Source organism: Protopterus annectens, chromosome 14.part0 (genome assembly GCF_019279795.1).
Source record: "Protopterus annectens isolate FY-2018-M chromosome 14.part0, PAN1.0, whole genome shotgun sequence".
Classification (NCBI taxonomy): domain Eukaryota; kingdom Metazoa; phylum Chordata; order Ceratodontiformes; family Protopteridae; genus Protopterus; species Protopterus annectens.
The window spans coordinates 835,854,843-835,874,856 of record NC_056748.1 but is presented as its reverse complement, the minus strand read 5'-3'; the positions used below and the strand labels follow the sequence as shown (position 1 = coordinate 835,874,856).

The 20,014-nt window shown below is 35.7% G+C and overlaps 1 protein-coding gene across 1 annotated transcript in view; it reads right to left on the bottom strand.

Annotated features, from left to right (window-relative positions):
* Positions 1–20,014, bottom strand: part of OPN4 (opsin 4) — a 531,222-nt gene that overhangs the window by 62,799 nt on the left and 448,409 nt on the right. The window contains exon 9 of the mRNA XM_044056590.1: positions 12,024–12,170. Coding sequence (XP_043912525.1) covers positions 12,024–12,170 — 147 coding nt within the window. The remainder of the gene's footprint in view (positions 1–12,023; positions 12,171–20,014) is intronic.

Here is a 20,014-nt window from a genome sequence, read left to right as displayed (position 1 = left end):
AATTTTGAGAATTTTTTTACAAACATTAACCAACAATCCAAGATAATAGATTCTAACCAATAAATCAAATCTTTCATTAACAAATATACAAAAAAAGATTATCTAGTGGACAAGTTACTGTTACTGACAGACCCATCTCCTTTAAAGATATCCAATCCCAGATTACTAAATTAAAACCAAAAAAAGCTCTGGGAAATGATGGTATCATCCCAGAGGTTTATACATTATTACCAGCTGATGCCTTAAAACTGCTTCATAAAGTTTACAATATTTCCCAAAATGACAATCTAATACCTCCATCATGGAAATATACTTTTATCTCCCCAATCCTCAAAACTGATAAGGACCCTGTTAAATGTTCATCGTATAGGCCTATCTCCTTATTAAACATTGATTACAAAATGTTTGTCAATTTATGCAGACATACTTACATTTTTTTTGCCCACATTAGTCGATGAAGATCAAACAGGATTTATAGTAAACAGAAATTCTTATGACAATATCAAAATAATTCTGTCCTTAATTGAATCAGTTAAATACTTAAAAAACAGCTTAACATTAATCAGTCTTGACATAAACTGTGGTTTTGATTCAGTTAACTGGGGCTATTTACTTTTTACTTTTGGGGGAACTAAACTTCTCAAATATTTTATTTTTGTTATTTTACATTTGTTGACCGGGCTAGTCCAAACTGGATATATGTCCATTTTCAGTGGAGGCCTGGGGAGAAAAGCTCCAACATTTATATTAATAAACATATACATAACATAAGAACAATCTATTTGTAGTACTAAAAAGCAATTTTAAACATCTGGTAGAGTACCCTTTTAAGACTAGAAAGAATTAAAACATAGGCTTAGAGATCAGGTAATTATCATCAAATAAAAAGAAGGAAAAACAATATACATAAGCTGGGAACATGTATATAGAGTAATGAGCTTGTAGATCAAGTCACAATTCTATAGTGTAATTAAGAGTAAGATTAAGTTAATACAGATGATGAAGACACATTCCTACTGTTGAAAGCTAAGTGACCAGGTTAGTTAAAACTTTGAAATGGTTATTAAGAAAAGACTAATAAATACAGACTTAGCTTACTGGTCATATTCTGTAAAGTTAATAAAAGGTAGTCATAGTGCAGCAGTAGTGAGATCAGAAAAGGTGATAGTGGCAGGAGGGAGAATGTTAGTCTGGGTCAGTGCATGGGCAAAGCCAGTGAGCCTTGAGGTATGTTTTAAGTTGCTTTTTGAAAAGTGGTGTATAAGAGAGAGATGTTAGTTCACTAGGAAGCAGGTTCCAGGTTTTCCCCACAGTGTTGGAGAACAGAGAGTCTCCAGCCCTATTGTTGGATTTCAGTGTGGATACTAGAAGTTTACTTGATGAGCGAAGGGCTGTAATATTTTTGTAGGGGGTGATGAGGGTAGTTAGTATTGGAGTATTGCTAGGATGATAATGGGTCTTATGGGTGGTAATAAGTTGGTGAAAGAGAAGATGATTAGGCAGTTCCAGCCATCCTAGCTGTTTGAGATTATGACAATGGTGGGTTCTAAATGGGGATCCGGTGGTAATCTGGCAATGTTATTATAGGAGGTAACAAGTTTGTTGAGGTTGTTTTTAGATAGGTTGGTATAAATGGGAGAGGCATAGAGGAGGGTAGAGATAAGGTGGGTATGGGCAATAGCAGTTCTAGCTGTTGGAGTAAGAAATGGTTTTAGTCTATAGAGGAAGCCTAGTTTTCTGTTCACTGACTTTATTGTAGTGTTGATATGGGTATCAAAGGTAAGGTTATGGTCTATAGTTACACCTAAGAGCTTGATGGTTGGGTCGGGAGATATGACAGTACCATTATTAGATGTTACTGTGAGGTGTAATGGGGAGGACTTTTGTGTAGGAGTAAAGAGCAATACTTTAGTTTTTTGGGGTTTAGGAGGAGACAGCATTGGAAGAACCAATTTTCTACTATGTTAAATGTTGCTTGGGTGAGGGATTGCAGTTCAGATATGGATGAAGCGGAGCATATTAATGTTGTGTCATCTGCATATTGTATGCAGGTGGCTTGAGGAGTATTCATGTTTAGATCATTGATGTTGTTTCTTTCGGCTTTTCCTGGTTAGGGGTCGCCACAGCGGAACTCCGGTCTGGTAATGATTAGCAGTTGATTTTTACGTACCGAGTTGCCAGCTCTGATGCACAACCTTCAACAAAGGTACACACATTCACGCATGTCTCCACGCAGAAGGTGCTCTAGCTGAGAATCAAACTGGACAGCGTCTTACTGTGAGGTGACAATGCTACCGCAGCACCACCACATTGATAAAAATTGAAAATAAGAGAGGGCCCAAGATGGAGCCTTGAGGGACACCCAAGGTAACAGGATGATGGGTGGATAGGTTATTCTCCCAAAGTACAGCTTGTTTCCTGTTTTCTAAGTAGGAGTTGAACCATTTTAGTGCCTGAGTATCAAGTGAGAGGGACTTAAGTGTGTTCATAATTAGTTGGTGGTTCACCATATCAAAGGCTTTAGAAAGGTCAATAAAGAGAGCAGAAGATAGAGTATTGTTATTGCGATTTTTGTTGATACAGTCAGAAAAGGATAAGAGGGCAGTGGTGGTGCTATGGAATGGCCTAAAACCCTGCTAACAGTTTGCTAGTAAGTTATTTTGGAGTAGGTGGTCTAGTAGTTGATGGTGGATGCATTTTTCCATGATTTTTGCTAGTGGGATGAGTAAGGCTATTGGGCGATAGAGAGTTCAGTAGAGTTACCACCCTTATGAAGAGGGATGATATGGGTGATTTTCCAGACCGATGGGATAGTGCCTTCAGTAATTCTTCTATTTATTAGAATGGAAATGGGATACGCAATTACTTTTGCTGCAATTTATAGATATTCAGCAGGTAGATGATCAGCAGAGGGAGTGCATGGTTTGAGTTTTTCAAGGAGGTGGCAAATGAGGGAAGTTGGAACTGGTTATAAATGAAATGAGGGAAGTGAGGTAGGTGGTTAAGACATAGGATACAAATAGAAAAGGTTGGATAATGTAACAAAGTAGTAGTTTCCTGTGGCTAGACATAAGTACTATGGCCATTGTAAGGAGTGTAATATAGGACTTAGAAGATGATGAAGGGATAGGGAGTGATAGGGATAGGTACAGTGAAGAAAGGGAGAATTCCTACTTGGTGTATTAGCACTTTAAAGAGTAAGAGCTATTGGAGTAGTCTTAAGTAGTGATGTAATGATGGAGTAGTCAGTGAGCAGTAGAGAGTGACTGGAAGTCAAGGGTTGGGGTGTGGCTTTGGACGTATAAGGTCAGGGGCACTGGGGGTGGGTGAGAGTTGAGGGTAGGGTAGGGGAGTGGACTTAGTCTGCAGGGAAAATGGAGTGGGTAGAACCAAGAAAGAGAAATGAGGAGGAGATACTAAAAACAATCAGTAACACATTTGCTTATAATATCTCAGAGCAACTGGAGACTACAGGTAAGTATAAGTTTCATAAATCTAATTACAAGTTTATATCAAGGTAGCCAAGCATACATTAAAATAGGTACAAATATATCCCAAAATATTCCAATAATTAAAGGAACAAAGCAAGGGTGTCCTTTATCTCCTTTATTATTTACATTGATTGTGGAACCTTTGGCTAATTTGATAAGATATGATGACAACATTGAAGGTTATAGCTTGAGTTGTAACGATGTTTCCAAATTACAAATGTTTGTAGATGACACACTTATTACTCTAGTTGGTAATAATGCATTTATTCACACTCTTTTTAAAGATGCTGAATACTTTCAAAGAAAGTCATGTTTAACCTCTAATAACAATAAAACTAAAATATTGACAATTGGCCCTAAAAAACTAGAATTACTAGCTGACTGTAAAAAAATACCAAGCACAGTCTACTGAGCTACTTTATCTAAGCATTGTAATTGCTAACAACATTAAAGATATAATTCAAATCAATTACAATAAAAGCTTATTGGTAATAGGAAATCTCATTAAAAATGGAATAAAATCCAATTTTCTATGGATGAAATACTTTTAATTATTAAAATGATTCTGTTTACCAAAAATTCTTTATATTATCCAATCAATCTCTTTATCCCCTCCTAGTTCATTAATTAAAAAAATTGAATTCTATGATACATACATGTTTACGGTTCCCTATGAGACCTAGAATAGCCTTATCTTATCACATGAAAAATTGGGAAAACGGGGGTATAGCTTTGTCTAATTTGGAAATCTACTCAATTTCTGCAATGGCTAAATTTATTTCTCTTCTTATAGATATTAAATACGCTGCTAAGTTGAAGAACGTTCTAGAAATATTAATGACTGATGCAATAAAGAATAATAAAACACAGAAATTAATGCTGTTTAATAACTCCTTTATCTGGATCTTAAAAGATTATTTTTCCACTTATTCTTCTCAGAATTTTAGAAAAAATGCTATAATTCTTCTTTTGAGATCGTTTAGAAGCTATTTATATAAGTTCAACTTGTATAAAGATTGGCTTTTTCTCCTATTTCCTATAGCCTATATGCAAGGTGCTATATTTTCTTCTGATTTTATGAAAATGTATTCTTTTCAACAAAAAAAATACATTTTTGGTCCCAAATGATAACTAATAATGATCTGAAATCCATTAACTTACTGAAAAATGAACATGATTTTGACACAACATCCTGGTTGGAGCTACATGAAAGTAGAAAATATGTATCTAATAAACTTGACTTTATGACTTTATCAACTAAAAGTTCAGTTTCTAAACTAATTCAGTATATGGTGCTGTCTATAAATCACCAACTAGGAACATTTTATCTCACTTATATAAGGCAATTAAACTAGATCTAGATAATATATCAGATAAGTATTGGAATTATTTATCCTTAATTGATAATCATCCCCCACAGAGAAAGACAAAACACATATATTACAATCTGCTAGTGTAACCACTTCTTCACTAAGATGGAAAATTTTCACATGGAGATATTTGCATAGATCTTTTATAACCCCACTTTCTTTAAGTAAATGTAATAAGAAAAATGTCAATGAACAATAAAATAGGCTCAGTGACAACATCTGGCAGTCAACAGCAGTTACCATATAGATGTCTATTCAGGCCAACTAATGTCCACTCTATAATTCAAAAAGGAACTGCAAAAACTTCAAGTAAAAACCCTTTATTCAAGGTTGTCACTGAGCCTATTTTATTGTTCATTGACATTTTCTATTTTATTGGTGCTCAGTGCCATTTATTTTCCAGCTGTGCTGATTATTTACTTAATCGTAATAAGAAAAATGTTAACTGCTGGAGGTGTAATAATGTAGTTAATGCTGATTGGGCCCATATGGTATTTGATTGTACAGAATTAAATAATTTCTGGAAAGACATTAATCATTTAATCAATCTTTTACAAGAAATTTTCACAGATATTTTTTTACTCTTAAAATCTCTAGTATTGTTTAACACTCTTGTTTCTAACTGTATTACAGAAACTAATCAGCCTCTGCTTTGGTCTACTTTATCAGTAGTCAGGAAAACAGTTGCAAGAAATTGGAAGTCTGAATCTTCTCCCTCAGTAAATGAATTCAAAAATCTACTTTTTGAAGTATGTAATTTACATATATTGACCTAAAGAGCAAGATCCTCTAGGAATACTATTGTAAGCAATATGTGGAAGAAAGTTTGATTTGTTAGATAAATAATTTAATAGTAATGTATCAATATTTATATGAATTTTAATTTAACATGTATTTGTGGAAAGTGTCATTGTAAATAGTTTAAATGTGTTTGTTTTTTTTTCACTGTCATTAGTAAGCATATTCAAAATTGTACATAACTCAAGATATTTGTTTCATCTATTTCAATTCAATAAAGCTGTTTTTTTAAAAAACTGATACTGAAATTATATACAGTAAGTCAGTTTAAAGTCCTCCTACTCTGTCTCTAATCATTTGACTCTCTTGTCCTGTACTACCTTAGTTAAGAATGTTCACATAACTAGATTGGAATGGTTTAGTTCCCTAATTGCCTTCAACTCATCTTAGAATATGAACAATCTACAAACTTACATCAATACCATATGCAGATTCATTCAGCTATCAAACAGAACTAGACATCACTACTCTGTACTAAAAAGACAACAACAAGCACCTAATCATTGTGTGTGCCATCTTCCTTCTATATTCTTTTTTTATAAACTTCTTTATTAAATCACAACTGAAACAGTGACAAATGAACACACAGAATAATATAAAAGAAAACTGGCCACGGCTAACATTTTTTCACAAGTTCACTTCCTTCTCTCCCTTAACCCTCACTCCTCCTCCTGAATATTACTCTGCATGCACTGTTCTCACAAATTCCATTCACTGCTATTTAGTTTGCTCTTTCCTTTTTCTAAAGATCCCACCACTAATCAATGAAAACTACTGCCCTGACACAAAGATATTCTGATTCTCAGATCATTCCCATATCATCTCCACAGTGAAACTGAGATTTTTTTACTCTCCATTGAACTAATCTTCATAAAACTGTAGGCGAAAGCAAAGCTTTTCAAAAGTAGCTCCTGCCCCAAAATAGAACCACCTTCCAAAACAAATAAAAAAAAAACTCAGTAGCATTGTTAGAGGAAAAAGTTTTTAGAGCATCTCAAAAAAACTTTACTCCTGCACACACTTTATTGACAAAGGATACAATACCCTACACCATCTCAACTTTCATGCATTAGCCCAGTTAAATGTTTCCATGCCATAAAGTGCTTTAAGTAAAAGCTTCATTAGCTCAGTTATGTTTGTATATTTAACCTGTACATGCTAATGTATCTTTGTCTCTACATACTGATATAGGTCCTCTGACTACACATGGAACTGCAATCTTTCCTCTGAGCACATATCGAAATGCATTGAGTAATTCCAACTTGTGCACTGAAAAGCATCTGTCTGGTCTGAACATTAAAATCCTCTGTTCCTTTATATATCTTGTAACTGTAAATCTTTTTTTATAACATGACTAAAAATTATTGGTGTCTTATTTCCAACTATTAATGTTGCACTCTTGCTAATGTATTGCAGTGCCAATGATATTGTGCCTGTCATGATTGAAAAGGGTGGCAGATCCAAGACAGTCACCATATTAACTAATCAGTAGCGTTAAGCTGGTATTGTTTCTTAGTACAAAACTAGACAAAGACACTATAATTTGCTGGAGTGCACAAGTAGCAGCCAAGATGTTCCAGTGTTTTTTCATTACATTACATACTGTGCAATCATTACTACTCTTTGTAACAGAAAATGTTCTAGAATAACTACTACTACTAATAATAATAGAACTAATAGGAACTGTGTAAAGATCATTTACAAAGTATTGCTATGTACTTGAATTTCTGTATCTTATGATATTTTCCTTAACTAAATCAACATCAACAAGCCCATAACCCCAGCAATACAATCTCAAGATATATTTTCTTTTACATTAATAAACATATTTTAATCTAAAGTAAGGCAAGGCATTCTTAACATCTGATCTTTCAGAATATTTCCACTGTCATATCTCAGAGGCATGTTGCTCCTACCTAGGTATGCACTATATATATGCCTAGTTTCATACATTTATTTATTTATTTATTATATATTTCATGACTGGGAATGTCCGTCTGAGCTAACTAACCCTTTTTCAGCGAAGGCCCAAGGAGAAAAGCGCTAAGACAGATTACATGACTAACATCCATAGTACTAATAAATGGACAAGTAACAAAAAGTGTACACAATACAAGAAGCATAAAGTCGTAATACAATGAAGTTAAAAAAATAATATATTTACATGTGATTAGTTTTGGTAACTGTTGAAATGAGAAGTGGAAAACAGTTGGAAGGAGGGATAGGAGATGGATCTAGAGGAGAGTTAGAAGCTAAGGGAGACAGGTTTATGGGGACTGGTTACACTGACATATCCTTTTAGATTGTAGGTATTGTTTAGTGGCTGTTTTGAACTGTTTTTGTTGTTGAAGAGTCCTGATTTTGAGTGTTAGATTATTACAAGTCTTAGCAAGGTTAAAACTGTAGAGATTTTGCCCTATTTTAGTTTTAGGTTTATGAATTCGTAATAGCCCTTGGCTGGAACTACAGAGAGATCTTGCTGGGGGTGTAGTAGGAGATTAGAGTAGAGAAAGTTGGACAATAAGAGGGTTTGTAGAGCATTGAATGAATGATCTGAGTCTGAGTTAGTAGGAGAAGGTTGGGTAGTTCAAGCTAGTGAAGTTTTTTCAATGAGAGACAGTGATGGTACTTATATGTATTCTGTGCAGCAAATCTGGCAATCTTGTTGTAAGTTGTTTCGAGTTTGGCTAATAGTCCAGTATTGAGATTAGTTAGAATTTGAGAACTATAGAGTAAGGTGGGTAAGAGGTAAGCATTAGATAGAGTTAATTTAGCTTCCTTATTAAGAAAATTCTTGTTATGGTACAGTAATCCTAACTTCTGATGCATTTTCTTAATGCAATTGTTGATATGTAAATCAAACTTAGTAGTTTTTTGCTGTTGTCTACCTGTATAAGGGTATTATTTAGAGACAGTATTGTGAAGGATAATTTGATGTAGTGAAGGATTTTTGGAAGAAAGAGTAGTAGTTTAGTCTTGGTTGGATTGAGAATAAGTTGGTTATTGGATAGCCATTTTTCTACTGAGTTGAAGGAAGTCTGAGTAATTCATGTAAGTTGAGTTATAGAGTCAGCGACTGAGATGACTGTAGAGTCATCTGCACAGTGTATAATAGATGAGTCAGGACAGGAAGAGGAGAGAAGATTGGTAAAGATATTGAAAAGTGGTGGACCAAGGATGGAATCTTGTGGAACACCTGTTTTAATGGTGAGCAAGGGGGAATGGGCTGAATGCCATTTTACTGATTCGTAGCGATCAGAGAGAGAACTTTTAAACCAAGATACAGTAGAAGGTGAGAAATTAAGGTTTATCAATTTTTGCAAAAGTAGAGGATGAGAGACTGTGTCAGAGGCCTTTGAGAGGTCTAAGAACAGACAGGAGATAAGTTCATTGTTGTCTCTGGCAAGTGATACAGTATTAAGGAAGGATAGAAGGGCTGTAGTGGTGCTATGGTTGGGACAAAAACCATGTTGAGTAGGTGTGAGTAGATTCTCTAGAAGTAGGTATTGCATTATTTGTTTGTGTATACATTTTTATAGATGTTTGGAGAGAGGTGAGAGTATAGCAGTAGGTCTAAAGTTGGATGTATCTGTGGCATTACCTCCTTTATGTATAGGAAGGGTATAGAATTGTTTTCAGATAGTAGGAATAATTGATTCAGATATGGAATGATTAATTAGTATGGAAACTGGAAGAGGAAGGGGATCAGCAGCAATCTGTAGGAAAGAAGAGGGGATATTGTCAGCAGATGTGGAGCTTGGTTTTAATTTGGATAGTAGGGATTTGGTAAAGTTGATGGAGACTGGTTTTAAGGAGAAAGTATTTATAGAACTGCCTTTTGGTGATGGGTCTGTGACACTCATATTGTTATTATAGATAGCTTGGTTGGGGGTGGGGTTAATCAGTTCTGCTACTGAATCAATAAAATAAGAGTTAAAGATTGTGGCAGTTTCCTCATGTGTTTTGTGAGGACATGGATTTGGAGAACTTGGGGAGCCTGGGTGTAATATTTGGTTAACTGAGTTCCAGAACTTGCTGGGATTTGATTTAATGGTAGAAGGTGGATTAAAATAGATGTTTTTCTTATATGTATTTATTTGTCTTTTGGCCAAATTTCTTAATTATTTATATTTTTGCAGGTCTGGTTGGAGTTTGGTTTTTATCCGGGTTTTCCATGCCCTATCCCTATTTTTTAGTAATGTTCATGTATTTTTAGTTAACCATGGAGCTAGGTTTGATTTAATTTGAACTGTTCAGAGAGGTGCAAGAGAATTAAGAATATTTAGGAATGTGGAGTTAAAGAACTGAACTGCATCATCTAAGGGGAGTTGTTGTGGGGTGGTGGTCCAGTTTACTTCAGAGAGGAGAGATCTGAAGACTTCAGGGTCAAAGTTTGTTAATTTGCGGCATTTTATGAACCTCTGGTGTTTAGTATGTTGGGGTGTGTATCTGAGAACTTTTATGGGACAGTGATCACTTAAGGTGTCTGAGATGGTTTCAGGGTTGTGGTATTTTGAAGGGTGAGAAACTAGTATTCAGTTAATGATACTTATGGTTGAATGAAAGTTACTGGTATGGATGGGGTCAGTCATAAGATGGGTAAATCCATAATGATTTATGTGTAAGGATGGGTTAGGAGAGTTTCATTGAAAATGTGGTTGGAGATGTAGGCAAGTATATTTTCTAGGAGGGGAATGTTATTTCCTGGAGGTATGTATATTGCCTCATTGCAACATAAAGCTTTATAACATATGTATTAGTGTGTGTTTTAATATCTTCTATACTTAATGTATATTAATTTACATAATTTTGTTTTACAATATGCTCTGCTTAACTTTCAAATGTAATAAATATTTTAAAAAGATCACATTACATAAGTCATTCTATAATACATATTTCCAAAAGGCTTACTTGTTAGCACAGTTCTACAGTCACTCTCAATTGTTTTTTTAATGGTATTTTATTCACATAACCATATAGTTCATCATCTTAATCATCACAATCTTTTCATCTGAGCTAGTATCCTGCATTGTTTTGCCATTTTAACTGATTTCTATGGATTTCTAAACAATTGCAGCTCATGTGTATGTTTCTAATTCTCATGTATTTAACCTAAAGTGCACTGCACATAAGTACATTATTAAGTACATGGAATCAAAACTGTGATACATGCATATTTTTCTGACTGCATCTACTGTACGGCCTACTTCACCAGGTAATGAATGCATGTACACCTGTTAACACATGCATTACTAAGACCTATGTTACAAGTGCTGTGCATAATTAGAGGGCAGGTTAGTGATTCAGCATTGAAGAGAACAGATGGGAAAAATTTGTAAAAGTAACTCAGGAACTGTTATTTCAGAGATGATGAGTTATTAGAGTGTGTGCTGAAATGTGCTCATCCAGAATGGTTGAAAGTTGCCTAAATAGTAAAGCTGAGAATGTGCAGCGCTATACTGAACCAGTGAGGACATGGACTTGAATTACTATACGTCATCTTCTGTCTAATTTTAGTTGTGTTTATCCATATTCATGTTTATAACAGTTCTGTAGATTGATCTCCACACTCATCAGATACTGTTTCAAGAGAGATGGAACAGGAATCGGAGTATATACCAGAAGATGAAGTATATATGTGTGTGTGTGTGTGTGTGTGTGTGTGTGTGTGTGTGTGTGTGTGTGTGTGTGTGTGTATATATATATATATATATATATATATATATATATATATATATATATATATATATATATATTCAGGCAGCTAGACAAAGCATCTTGATAAGTCTAAGCCTCTCATGGACTAATAATAAATCCCAGTCTGGCCACACAAAGGCAATTTTTTTCCCTCATTCATTAGATCCAGTTCTATAGAACCTTTGTACAACTAAATGACTTAAAAGCCTTCTAAAATCAACTAAGACTTTACATTTTGCTCCTTGGGTTTCAAACAAACATACTCCATTCTTAAGCATGATTATTTTCTGATGTTACTAGGAAAGTATGAGAACCAGGTTATGTGCTAGGCCAGAAAAGTGATGTGACCTGGCCTGTTGTCTAACCTCTTCTGTAGGTATGAAATCATCAAATCAAATTCATTTATACTTTATTCATGCAGATAATGTAGCATTTAAGCATGTCACAACATAAGTAGAAATCGATAGTTTTGTTTCCCATCTTGCATTTCTAAACTTAATAGTTTCTAGTGTTTTCTTCTTTTGTTTTAACATTGATATTTGCAAATATTCATGGCTAAATAAACACTTTTCATCAGCAGTATAAGCTATACATTTACATTAAGACTTTAACTCTTATTAATCAACACAGTCTTTTTAATCGGTACTCTTGAAAACCAAATAATTACCTTCTCAGAAATTCCAGAGTCATGATTTTTCTGTTTCGATTTTCCATCCTGGATTTCTGTGATGTCCTTTCCAATTTCGTAGGATACTTGCCTGCTGGCTGCTCTGGAGTTCATGCTACTTATATCTGCTTCTGTATCAGTCCAGCCCTAAAATCAATAAACTCGTTAAATCACTTACACATTTCAGAGTAGTTTAAGTACCTCTTGGTTAATATGTTGTCACCGATTCTAAGACAGCTAAATAATACGCATCTATTGCCAGTACACTAGGCCACCCCAGAATGCAATATGGTCCTGTTGTGTCCAATGTCATAAATCTTGGGAAACTTTCAGAGCCATTTGTGACAACCTAGGGGCTTAAAACATAGCAAAATATTCCTTAAACCAGTGTTTTCATATATAAGCTACAATATCTCTAATACACTGCATCCTAAAAAACTGTTTTAGTATGAACTGAGGTGGTTACAAAAGCAACAGCTACTCACTAGTGATGAATACTGAATGCAATCTGAGTTCTCTCTTTCAGTGTGTCAAAAAAGAGAGTGCCTTATACTAGCAGGCAGGCTAAAGATTGCCATTCTTGTAAATTTATTCCAAAGTCAGCAGTGTACTTCCACTACATGAATGTATTGTAGCACAGAGTTTAACACATTTCCATGCAGGACAATTCTGTATGCTGTTTGGAAGAAATTAATTCAGTGATTTTATCTGAAAGCCAACATGTTTAAAAATTCATGTGTTTGAATGCATTTTAAAAGTTCTAATGCAACTGTCATTTCTGTTAAAATACTGCTTGCTTATATAAATAAGCATCAATTTTGTAAGCAATAAAAACATTTTTGTTAGCATGGCTTGTGGAAATGCATGTTAAATAAGATATGGCCTTGACTTATATAGGCATCTGCCTCCATCTCTGCATAATTACCTTAACTAACAGATAGTTTCCAAAAGTGCCAAGCTACCCAGAACACCCTGCTATACTGAAAGATCCATTATTACATGTTGTTGTTGTTTGTCTTTTCGGCTTTTCCTGGTTAGGGGTCGCCACAGCGGAACTCCAGTCCGCTAATGATTGGCAGTTAGTTTTTTTATGGTGTCAAGTTGCCAGACCGACGCCCAACCTTCAACGAAGGCACACCCATTCAACGCATGTCTTTCGAACGCCCACTCGACTGCGGGGGGGACATGCAGACTCCACACAGAAGGCACTCCCAACCCAAGCTGAGAATAGAATGGGAGAACCTCTTGCTGTGAGGCAACGCCACACCGCTGTACCACCGCGGAACTATCCATTATTACATGTCTGACTCCTAAAATATCCATTATTACATGTCTGACTCCTAAAATATTGTCTGGGCAGTGCATGCCATGCAGACCTGACCAAGTTTACTAGTACCATCTACTATACTCTCCTGGTGGCACCATCATGCTGTGATACTATGATTACCAGTAGCATGGATGAGTTTGAATCCCACTACTGCCTACTAAATATGTGAGGAGCTATGGCACATGCTGACAGCAAATATGAAGAACAAGTCATAGCTGAAACTGAAGGGATTGTTTGACATGTCACACAACTGACACCCAGTAAGTTAAAATGAAAGAAAGAGCACATAAGTCTAACTCAGTAATCAATTCACAACATAAAACCTACCTCAAGGAAATCTGTGCTGCTGTCCTGGGTATGAGCATTCATCATTAACCTTCATTTTAAACAGCACAAAGGTCACCTTCTGAGCTGAATCTTTGACCTAATACCACAGGCCCCTTTCACACCACTTTCTCTTGTGAATGACAATGGTTTCCACTGCACTATGAATGATAGTAAGGAACGCACAATGTAAAAAAGTGAATGAAATGGACACATCTCGAAACAACCAGTCACAACAAGACCCTGCCTATCTTCACAATGTATTAAGTTAAAATGACCAGTACACCTACCGTCAATTTAAATACAACACAATTACAAATAGTACAAACTGTTGTCCATTCACTAAGTCTAAATTTGTAAAGCAAAATATAAAGTTATAACCTAGTGTACCAATACGATTAAAGAAAAACAGTAAAGTAATTAAATTAGCTGTGCTCTTTTTTTCATTTCACTCTTAATAGAAATGGTATTGTTCAGGCCTGGATGATTTGTAGCATCCAGCATGAACTGCCAGTACATTTCCTTGTGTAGGAGCATGTTTTCCCAGTCACTACAATATGGAACAGCCATAATTTGTTTGATCACTAAGAAAAGGAATTTTTTAAAACCTATACAAGACACAGAATTTCTAGGTAATGCATTCTTAGCATCCTTATGCTGGATGCTGTAGAGATGCTAATAAATATGTTTATTGAACGCATTTTTAGTCTTTCCCACATAAAACGCAGGCCAGTTTGAACAAACGACTAAATAAACAATTCTTTGTGAAAAGCAGTTGTAAAAAGTACTACAGTAGAAAAACTTTTAATTTTTTCAATACCAAACCATCATAATTAATACATATATATGTTAACTGATGACAGTGGCCACATTTTCTCATAAATAACAACCCATCATTTAACATTGTTGTCTTCTCCAATAGACACATCATATTTTGCTTGTTTTTGTATGTAAAGTTGGAGATTCAGCAAACAGATGTTTGAGATTATCATCACACTGTAACAAGGACCAATTTCAGGGTACAAAGTTCTCAATCTCTTATGTCAAGAGTATAATGTAACACCATATTGGTCTATAATTTGACTGCATCAGCATTGTCTCCTCTATCCAATTGTTGTAACCCTTTATGTATATAAGCCTACTAATCTCTTCTTGTGGCCCAGATTTCTTAACTGATGAAATCCAGAAGAGATGAGACATAACCTTGATCTCTAAACATTTGTTTGACAACCTCAAATTGTTTTAAACATTCATCACTCCCTGAGATCAACCGGGAAACATGACTAAACTGACTTTTAACAACACCTCTTTTTTGATGAAATGGATGACAACTAGTAAAATATAAGAAGGTGTTGCAATAAGTGGGTTTTCTATAAATACCATTTGAAAATGTTTACCTTTCCAGATTTCCACATCTAGGTATGCAGTAGAAAACTGGTTATGATGGAAAGTGAATAAGAGAAAATTAGTACTACTTTGACTCTGGTCTAACAGTTGGTCAAACTTTTCCGTGGTGTCATTCCAGATAAGTAAAAGGTCATCCAAGAATCTGAAGTATCCAGTGCAGTGCTTGAAAAGGGGAAGGTTGAATAAAATGTCAAGTTTCCATTTTAACATAACTGCATTGGCAAACAAGAGGGCACATGCAACCCCATTACTACTCCTGAATTCTGTTTGTAAAACTCCCCTTCAAATGACAAAACATTATTGGTCAAAATTAGGTCCATAAATCAAGTTATTGCCTGTGACTGTCAAAGATTCAAGTCTAGAAACAGTCTCTTCGAACCAACTTAGACCCACATCATTAGGAAATTACTGTGAACAAACTTTGCACATCGCGAGTAATAAAAAATGAAACTTCCTTTGCAGGGATGTGTCTCAGTTTGTCCAGGAGGTCCCAGGAATCTTTTAAAACATGTGGGAAAAAATTAAATAGTTGTTTCAGTTTGCAATCCACAAGTTTAGCTAAAGGCTCTTTGAATCTCTGGCCTCCACAATATGTCGAGGGGGTGGGGGTGGGTGGGTGAATGTCCATGTGAATTTTAGGAATTCAATAACATGGAAATCAACTCTAAGGTAGCCATATAAACCTTGTGAAATGGTATCAAACATAATTATTTAAAACTACTTTGATTTTTCAATAAGCGATTTTAATTTTGTTTATAGATACTGTAGAGTATACTGTCTCATCATGAAGTACGTTTAACATCCGCCCTGCATAACCCACAGTATCCATAATCACAAGTCCCCACCTTTGTCTGGTTTCATTCATCTAATATCTTTGTTATGAGTAAACTCATTATGAATTGTAAAACTTTTTTGTACTGTTACCCAAAGAGTTCCATATATCCTCCTCACACTGTTTTTCAAATAAATTTATCACAAGATGTAAAGGTGGATTCATAGTGCTCTTTCTTTTAAGTCTGCATCCTCCATTATTACGTCTACTGTCCCCAAATAGAAGCTGAAAGTTTAGTTTCCTAGTAAATATCCAGAAATCCAGGAGAATATATTCCACCCTTGTTCTTGATGCAGGAATAAAATGAAAATTTGAGAAACAGGCTGTGATATTGGGGAACAATATTTAACTCTGTAGCGTTATAAATATGAAAACTGAAAAAAGAGCTAATTGTCACTGTATCTGGTATTTGTAGCTTGAGATCAAATGTTGTAAAAATATCTAGTTCCCCTGTGTATTCTGTCTGGAAAATCACCTCCTGTTGTTCATTCTGTCTGGAAAATCACCTCCTGTTGTTCCTCTGTCTTGTTGTCTCCACATGGGGATGTTGATTCACAAACTGTTGATTGTTGACCTTCCTTGGCAGTCTCTCCGATCTCCTCAATGTAGTCTGTTCTACAGAGATCTCATATTCTGTAACTGGGTCTTGGTTCATCATACCAAGCTCTCATTATGATAACTGGTATTCTGAGAACCCGGAGGGGCAGGATAAACAGTTTTATTATGATACTGTGTATCATCTCGAAGTAACTTCTTGTCTTTCCTAGTTTGATTTGTACTAGCTTGTTATCAATGGAATGAAGCAAATTATTAAACTGCACTTTATACCTGTGAAATTCCAAGTCCATAGTAATGGATTCCACAAGTTTGGAAGTGTCTTGCTTGAATTCACCATTCATCTTTCATTCTCCTTTAATAGCAGTTTGGTCAGTTCCAAGCCAGTTCAATCAAAAAAAATCCAGTAATACATTGTGGAAAATGGGATTGGCCTCCACACCCTGTGGAAACTTTCATATCCGTAACCCCTTAGGGATATGCTGTCTGTGTGTGTGTGTGTGTGTGTGTGTGTGTGTGTGTGTGTGTGTGTGTGTGTGTGTGTGTGTGTGTGTGTGTGTGTAGCACACATGGTACTAGACTGCAAGCTAAGGAAAACTGATTTGAAAATTTACATATTTATTTTGCTTTTGTTTTCCTAATGGTAATGGATATTTTCAGCAGAACATGTTAATAAAAGTACAGTACAGAGTCAAAATGTTAATAAGGTACAGTTTCAAGGCCAAGAAAGGAGCAAAAAAGTAAATATATTATAAGGAGCACAGTATGTTACAATAAACAATACAGTTGAAAGGACATTTTGTTCAGTCATTTGTTACATTCATCAGTGGCTAGTACAGTAAACACACATTGATTGAGTAAGAGTATAGAAAGGAGTTGTTGCAAGCTAACAGAAATGGAAAACAGCTATTGCTTTCAGCCAGGCAGGAACTCTGTCGGGATATATAGAATTTGGTTGATTTTGTGTAGCTGATTATATAGCAGGTTAGGAAGAAGCTATACTTTTTTATTGTAGCAGATGTTTAGTTTGTTAAAGTCTGCTTTGTGTAGGTTGATGAGTATGGGGGAAGTATAGAGGAGTGTGGATAGCAGGTGGGTTCTTGCGATGGTGACTTTACTTATATCTTCTAGAAAAATACATGCTAACACAAAACCTGCTATTCTGGCAATCTTCTAAGTTTATAAGAACAATATTTAAAATCAGTCCCTGTTTTTGGGCCTTTGTCCCCCCATTATTTTATGCTTTATTCTGATTTCTAGCCCTAAGAGGTTGGGAGGTACACTACGTATATATGGATCCCTGACACATGGCTGAATACCCATTTCATTATTAAAAGACCAGTTAGGTGAATGACAATTAGGCTGAAAGTTCATTTCATTGAATGAGGTACAGCTGCACATAGTCCTGCAATACAGAAGTAGAAATATTAGAAGTGTGTGAAAAAGCTTTACCTGATGATTGGGTTACCTGTTCATAATAATTGCTGATATGGTTTCAATTTATACACAGTCATTGATTCCCTATTTATGGTATTTTCATTTTATACAGAGTTGTATAATATTATATATATAATATTTTATATATATATATATACACACACACACACACACACACACACACACACACACACACACACACACACACACACACTAGGGTCTACTTTGTTTCATTGAATGTCATTTTACTGAATTTCATTTCACCCCGACCACCTCGTTGAAAACACAACTGAGAACTCATTTCATTTAATCTCATTTCACTGAACTGAACTTAGTATGTATGGCACTATGAAGAGTACTGTAAGGCAAGTAAAAGGTATATGCTCTTTTCCCCACTGTAGTGCGATCCTGGAGTTAGTATATATAGTTGGGGGGCGTAGCCCCCACCTTGTTTATTTTATTCTCTATTTTACCAAAAACATCAATACATTTTAAACAGTAGACATGCATAGTTGCAACACCGATGACTAACTCTCTCCAGAAGACAATATGTACTCAGACTAAGTGGGAGGATACACCCCCCACACCCCCCAATGTGGGGGCTGTGCCCCCCCTTAACTATATATACTAACTCCAGGATCGCACTACAGTGGGGAAAAGGGCATGTACTTTTTACTTGCCTTACAGTACTCTACACAGTGCCGTATATACTAACTGCAGTTCAGTGAAATGAGATTCAGTGAAATGGGTTTTCAGTAATTTGAGATTTCGGCAAAGTGGTTGGGGTGAAATGAAATTCTGATAAACTTTACCCCCTCAGTTGGGCAGCATGGCCAGATTATTGTACTGAACCTTAATGAGTGTCTCATGGCAGGTACAGGTTTTGATAACAACCCCCCATTGCAGCATGGTGAGGACTTGTGTACTAGATTGAATCAACTAGATTATAAGCTTTTTAAGTTGAAAAAGCCTAAATGGGAAATTTTTTTATCTCACTGAGTGCATCAAGGCGAGATGGGTCCCTAAAAGGTTTTGGCAATGGAGATTCCCATCAGGGCTCGAAAGGGATTCACCTCTACATAAGGAGCTACTCGAGCTGTTTGATAAACAGGGATGTGAAATTATGGAGGTCCTGGTAAAGCATAATGACAAACTAATGGACAAACTAGCAGTGGAGGCAATGGCTTTAAATGACCATGTTATCCATGACAACCAATATCCTGAATTTAAAACTGAGCATGCACGTATTTTCTTTAGTATAGAGCAAAGCATAACCTGTTCAAAAATTATAAATTGAAGAAATCTGAACGGGATAGAAGCGATTATGAAAATGGTTATGCCTATCCCCCTCTACCAAAAGCACAGGTTTGGGGTAGATGGGATTTTGGCAATGATTCTGTACCAGCTACAACAGTGAATGGTAACCACAGCAACCAGTAATGAATGGAAGAGGAGTGGCTGAACAGAACTGAGACCTAGCCAATGAGCAAGAAGATTTAGAGGAGGGGCAGGATTTTCCCCCACTGAGGCGGTCAGAACATATCAAGAATTTACAGAACAACTACCAATCCAGTTACAACAATGGGTGGAGATTCAACAGGACCAATTAGAGGACTATCTACCAGGCCAATGCTCCACCCTATTTGGGCACAATGAGATGGAGGAGGTGAACCTGGATATTTCTGCTTGGCTGGTTGGAGAGGAAAATAATGAGATCATAACAAACAATAAACAGCATAACGAACATGTGGTCACGATTGTTTATAACACCAAAGGTGACTTTAAATTGTTTAATTACACGGACATGGAACTTGGTCCTAATGTTGCTGATATCTTTGCACGAAGTATGAATTTTGTGCCAGCAAGTCTGTTCAATGTGTTATTGGATTTAAAGTTGTATGTGCGTAAGCAAAATTTTAGTATTTTATTTAATGAAACAAACTAATATGCACAGCCTTAGGACCTCTAGTTTGTATAATCCTCCCTTGTGTCCCCTGTTGGGGTTTTTTGAAAAACTTTGTGAGCTGGATTTACAGGCGGTGCTGGGCAGGAATGTAAATAGAGCTGATGTGAATGTACGGAGAGAAGAAGTTATTACACTTATAAAAA